Raw genomic sequence first — 6,466 nt, forward strand, 5'->3', positions numbered from 1 at the left:
AAAAAATAAAATTTTTTTATTAAAAAAAAAATTAAAAGACAGGCCAGGCACAGTGACTCACACTTATTATCCCAGCACTTTGGGAGGCTGAGGTGGGAGGATTGCTTGAGCCCAGGAGCTGAAGACTATCTCTATAAAAAAAAAAACGTGAAAATTGATACATTAGGCCAGGTGTGGTGGCTCATGCCTATAGTCCTAGCACTGTGGGAGGCCATCGAGGGTGGATCGCCTGAGCTCAGGAGTTCAAGACCAACCTGAGCAAGAGTCTCTAAAAATAGCTGGGCATTGTGGAGGGTGCCTATAGTCCCAGCTACTCAGGAGGCTGAGGCAAGAGGATTGCTTGAGCCTAAGAGGACAAGGTTGCTGTGAGCTATGATGCCATGGCACTCTGCCCAGGGCATCAGAGTGAGACTCTGCCTCAAAAAAATAAAATAAATAAAATAAAGTAACAAAAACAAAGCTAAATCCCTACAACCACCAGCCCAGTTCTCCAGCTCCCCAAGGGCAACCAATGTTTTGATTTCATTGTGCGAACTTCCATATCAGCATTTGGTAAACTTTTTCTGTTAAGGGCCACATAATAACTATTTTTGGCTTTTTAGTCATAAGGTTTCTGTCCCAATCTTGTGAATGAATGAAAAACATTTCTCCCTTCTTGGTTATAAAAGGACTTACTTTTAATTAGCTAACTGTTCCTTTCTGTATACTCTTTCTACTTTACTGGATTATTCCTATCAACTAACAAGTAAGATGTAACATCTCCTATAAAAGACCCTGTATCTTCCTACACCATCACCCATAGATAAACTTTTCTGGCAGACCAGATTTGACTCATGGGCCATAATTTGCCATTGTCTAGGAATATAGGATACATTTTATAGCATTAAGAAGAGATCCAGAATAGAGGTCAACGTCCTGGGATTTTTGTAAATAAAGTTTTATTGGAATACAGCTATTCTCATTCATTTCTATATTATCTATGGCTGTTTTCATGCTACAAGGGCAGAGAATTAAAAACATATCTATTGCAAAAGAGACCATAAGGCCTATAAAGCCTAAAATACTTAACTATTCATCCATTTGCAGGAAAAATTTACCAAATCCTACTATAAAAAATATACCCTATTTTTTTAACTTCCTCATTTCTAAAATGAATACACCTATTATTCTGCAAATTTCTTTTTTTATCCCACTCAACAATACATTTTTGAGATCTATCCATTTTGATATGTGTTAAAATACTCCATCTAATTAATACTTGTTAAATTGTGTTAAATTTGGCCTAAACCCATCTCTGTACTCGGATGATAAAGTTTGGCTAAAGGCAACCTCCATACATAGTGAACTATACGCTAGCTTGATATGTAAACAAGTTGAAACTTAACCTAAGAGTAACCAACTTGCAACCAACTGAGTCTTAGTCAAGCATAGCAGCCGAAACCTTCAGCCAGTCCTAGGCTGAAAGCTGTCAAATTATGACCAAACTGGGCAATGCCAAACTGTACCAATTAGGTAATCTCTATGTAATTTCCTGTTTTCTGGTTATAAATAGAGCTCACCAGGTTGCGGGGGTGCATTTCGAACCATCTTTGGTCCACAATGCTGCCCAATTCTAGAATCTTTTTCTTGTTTAAATAAACTTTGTTAAATTTTATTTATCCAAGGTTATTTCTTTTAACATACTTTAACTGCTGCATAGGGTTCCCTCCTATGAATATACCATATCGTATGCAGTCACTGCCTAATGGATGGACATTTAAGTTGCTTCAAATGTTCCACTATTACAAATAATGCCTCAACAAATATCCTTAAGAACATCTTCTTGGGCACAGGTGCAAGCACTTCCACAGGGTTCAAAGTGGGAACACAGAACACATGCATATTTAATTAGGACAGATACCACGTTCCCATGTGGCCAGCCCTGCCTCAGATCCCCCAGGCTTACTTGGCAAAGAGGGATTTCAGAGCTGCCAGCAGGCCGCAGGTCCCCAGGCCATTGGTGAATCTGGCGCATCTGTCAACAGCTGCAGACGCCAAACTAAACAGCTTTTTCACAGAGTGGCTCAGCTCTTGCACACAGTCAATTACTTCTCCGTGTTCCTGGTCAGCAAATACAGACAATTGAAAGTCACATTGGACTCAAGAATATCTGAATAGACAAGATTAAGATAAAGGGAGACGTCTAAGCCCTCTCATCTGGAGTAATCTTTAATAGGAATATCAGCAATACACATATTCTAGAGACTGAGCCAGGGGAGGACAATGTAAAGTAGTCAGTGAGATCATAAAAATTAACTAACTCCTGGAAGAAAAACGTCATCAAATGTCTAGTTCATTTTCATATTTTTCTGTGCTTTAAGATGGCATTTCAGGCTGGGCCTAGTGGCTCTGAGAGGCCAAGGCAGGAGGATTGCTTGAGGCCAAGTGCTCAAGTCAAGCTTGGGCAACAGTAAGACCTGTCACTACAAAAATAGAAAAATCTGTACTCCTAGCTACTTCGGAGGCTAAGGCAAGAGGATGGCTTGAGCCCAAGAGTTGAGGTAGTTGTGAGCTATAATGACCCCATGACACTCTACCTGACGCAATGAAGAAAGATTCTGTCTAAAAAAATAATAATAAAAAAAGGAAAATTAGTGGGCGTGGTAGCACCTGTAGTCCCACCTCTTTTGGAGGATGAGGCAGGAGGATCCTTTGAAACTGTGAGTTTGAGGCTGCAGTGAGCTACAGTGACGTCACTGTACAATATCGGGGATGACAGAGTAAGACCCTGTCTCAAAAAGAAATAAAAATGTTATCTCTGCCTCAGGTCTCTAACTAGGAGTCAAGTTCTCTATATCAGATACCCTAAAAAGCACAGGAAAAGGAAAATGCTTCTTTCAGGGGCAAGACTGTAACTGAAGTGGAACAGACTATCTAGGTACATCCTTAGAAAACAGGAAAATGGCAAGAGGCCGCAGCTCCTAACTACTGTAAGATCAGTTCTTAAACGTCAGCTCACGTCACGCTAGACAACTTATGACTTGAAAACCAAATATATTTGAAATGGAAATGGCCTTGACTCCACAACCCCATGGCCACATAGTAAACCTGCCCCTAAAGCACTGTCCAAGAATACTAAGCTGCTAACCCATTTGCATACCTTCTTTAAATAGAAAACTACCTTAATAAGAAATTACTAAATCTGAGAGGTAATTGACTTATCCACAAAAGATTTAAGCCTCTCATTTTGCTAAATCTTCACTGGGGATTTTAAGTAGAAAATTGGTAGCATATCTGTAGCCTTGTTTTAATTTAGATTGTGAAAGACCATAAGCACTTCAAGTCTACTTTTTTGCACACCTGATCCTATCCCTAACTCTCTGCTGGACTTGGCAAAGAGCCAGGCAAACAGAATGCTTCCTGAATGGCCATGGCCAGATTGTGACATTACCAAAGGCACAGCGCTGATCTCAATGAGGAGGTTGTTCTCTTCCATGTCACCATACTTCAGCTGGTAGGGCTTGTAGGGCCCGTACACAGCATCCACCAGCTCCGTGACTTTCACCAGGTTATGCTCATCTTTAAGGAATCAGAAATGAAAAATAATAATGAATAAAGAATCTAAAATTAACTGCTAGAAAGCAACAGCCAAGAGGTGCTCTACTAGAGCTTTTCTTATTTTATCTTTGGAGATGACTCCATTTTTGTTAATCTGCTCTTATCATTCATGGAAACTTTTCCAACATTCAGTTCAGTAAGTATCTGGTTAAATTTGGGTTTCATGGATTGTTTGCCCTAAGCACTATTAAAGACACCAAACCCCTTAATCATAGCTAAGAATCCCTTCAAATAATAACTGCCAGCAGGGTCAAGTACAAGAAGATCTGTTGAGAGAAAAGCCTTTGTAGGAAGAACATTTTCTATTTCAAGTGTTCTTAGGTCTTTATAGAAATAGGATACCCCAACACCAGGCACTCCAAAAATTCCTATGTTTAACCATGTAAAAATTTAAAACACATTTGTATAAAAAATCTAAATGTGTATATTCTATGTTGCAGCAATTCAACTGTGAAGAATTATTCCAAAGAAACTAACAAATAGGCTCGGCGCCTGTGGCTCAAGTGGCTAAGGCGCCAGCCACATACACCTAAGGTGGCGGGGTTGAATCCCCAGCCCGGGCCTGCCAAACAAAAATGATGGCTGCAACCAAAAAAAAAAAAAAAAAAAAAATTGCCAGGCGTTGTGGCGGGGACCTGTAGTCCCAGCTACTTGGGAGGCTGAGGCAGGAGACTCGCTTGAGCCCTGGAGTTGGAGGTTGCTGTGAGCCGTGATGCCATAGCACTCTACCCAGGGGGATAGCTTGAGGCTCTGTCTCAAAAAAAAAAAAAAAAAATGAAACTAACAAAGAAACAGATAAGGACATTATACACAAGAATTATTCCAAAGAAACTAACAAATATACAGATAAGGACGTATACACAGAAAGACATTCCTGGAAACATTGCTCAGAATCAGGAAGTTTTGGAAGCAATCTCAACAAGGAACAGGTAAATGTAATGGCCTACTTACTAATCTCTTTGCATCATTCTGGTCTCCTCCAATTTGTCTGATTTCATTACTGCCCTACTTGTAAATTTTTAGTAACTTCTTTTTTTGTTTTTTTTTGAGACAGAGCCTCAAGCTGTCCCCCTGGGTAGAGTGCTATGGTTTCACTGCTCACAGCAACCTCCAACTCCTGGGCTCAAGCGAGTCTCCTGCCTCAGCCTCCCAAGTAGCTGGGACCACAGGCACCCGCCACAACGCCTGGCTATTTTTTGGTTGCAGCCATTATTGTTGTTTGGTGGGTCCGGGCTGGATTCGAACCCACCACCTTAGGTGTATGTGGCTGGCGCCTTAGCTGCTTGAGCCACAGGCGCCGAGCCAAATTTTTAGTAACTTCTACTGCTGTTTAGTTGGAGCCCAAAATCTCTTTTATTACCTACAAAGTCCCACATTGCCTGACCTCAGGATGAGAAACATGGTGATAAAGAGTGATGGTTCTTCTATCAAAGCTCTACTGCTTGCTAGGTAAGTGACTGTGAGCAAACAACTTAACTTCTTTTCTATGTCTGTTTCCTTCAACTATAAACAGATAATCATGGCATAAACTAGGTAAAATAATTATGTCTAGCATATGGTAAGCATTCAATAAACATCAGCTACTTTTATTATTCTACAGCCTCATCCTCCTGTGCTTGTCCTCCAGCTCCCAGTCTTTTCCCAGTTCCTAAAACCCCATGCTCCCTTATGGTCATACTGATCCTCATCTTCCCTATCCCTCCTCATCTACTTCTTAATACTCACTCAGCTCAAGTCTGCTGGTCTCAGTCTTCTGTCTCTGTTTATATACTCTTAGAACCATTTGCTTTTCTTCAAAGTACTTTCTTGCTTGGTAATTATACATTCATTAGTGTGATTATCTCCTACCAGAATACACAGTGTATGAGAACAGGAACTGTCTGATTTTGCTGAGCATTGCATCCTCAGCATGCAGTATGCCAGTACTAGTCCCTTTATAGTTGAATGAGTACATTAAATATATTTGACCTATCCATAATGCAATTATGAAAGTTATATGTATATAAAAATTTTATATATAAATATGTATTTAAAAGTTACATATATATATGAAGACACACATACACACTATTGGGAATAAAGATTCTCACTGCAGGAAACGGGGAATGCAAATGGGTATGTAAGAGGTCAAAATGTTGGATTTGATTGGGAAATACTAGTATAAACTGGTAATTTTTAAAAAATATTTCCAAGCTCTGTCCACCACAAGAGGCTGCAAGTAATGATACTCCAGCAACAATGAACATCCCTGGTGCCCAGATCTTGGTTTCTAAATACCATTTCCCCTAGAAGAAACCAAGCTTTCTAGGAAAATGACTGATTTCAGATCTGAGGCAAGGGCAAGTACATGTTCTTCCTGGAACATTTTGTACCAAAAAAAGGAAGCATTCAAAGACTGATGGAGATGTGTCAAAAAGATACAAGAGCCAGCTTGAAGGGACAACCACAGTCTACCTCAGAAATAATATGGACATCAAAATGAATGATAACAGATCCTAATACACTTTAAAAAAAAAAAAAGTCCATGAGTTCATAGTGATATTAGAGAGAAAGGAAAATCTCATCTTTAAAAAAGAATGCCAGGCTCAGCGCCTGTGGCTCAAGCGGCTAAGGCACCAGCCACATACACCTAACGTAGCGGATTCGAATCCAGCCCGGGCCCGCCAAACAACAATGATGGCTGCAACCAAAATTAGCCAGGTGTTGTGGTGGGTGCCTGTGGTCCCAGCTACTTGAGAGGCTGAGGTAGGAGACTCGCTTGAGTCCAACTCGCTTGAGTTGGAGGTTGCTGTGAGCTGTGATGCCATGGCACTCTACCCAGGGGGATAGCTTGAGGCTCTGTCTCAAAATAAATAAATAAATAAATAAA

At 40.3% G+C, this 6,466-nt stretch overlaps 1 protein-coding gene across 1 annotated transcript in view; it reads right to left on the minus strand.

Annotated features, from left to right (window-relative positions):
* Positions 1–6,466, minus strand: part of COG7 (component of oligomeric golgi complex 7) — a 93,379-nt gene that overhangs the window by 40,046 nt on the left and 46,867 nt on the right. The window contains exons 10-11 of the mRNA XM_003795725.3: positions 3,431–3,558; positions 1,946–2,100 (exon numbers count right to left, since the gene is read on the minus strand). Of these exons, the coding sequence (XP_003795773.1) occupies positions 1,946–2,100; positions 3,431–3,558 (283 nt within the window). The remainder of the gene's footprint in view (positions 1–1,945; positions 2,101–3,430; positions 3,559–6,466) is intronic.

This window comes from Otolemur garnettii, unplaced genomic scaffold (assembly GCF_000181295.1).
Source record: "Otolemur garnettii isolate 467f Iridium unplaced genomic scaffold, OtoGar3 scaffold00096, whole genome shotgun sequence".
Classification (NCBI taxonomy): Eukaryota; Metazoa; Chordata; class Mammalia; order Primates; family Galagidae; genus Otolemur; species Otolemur garnettii.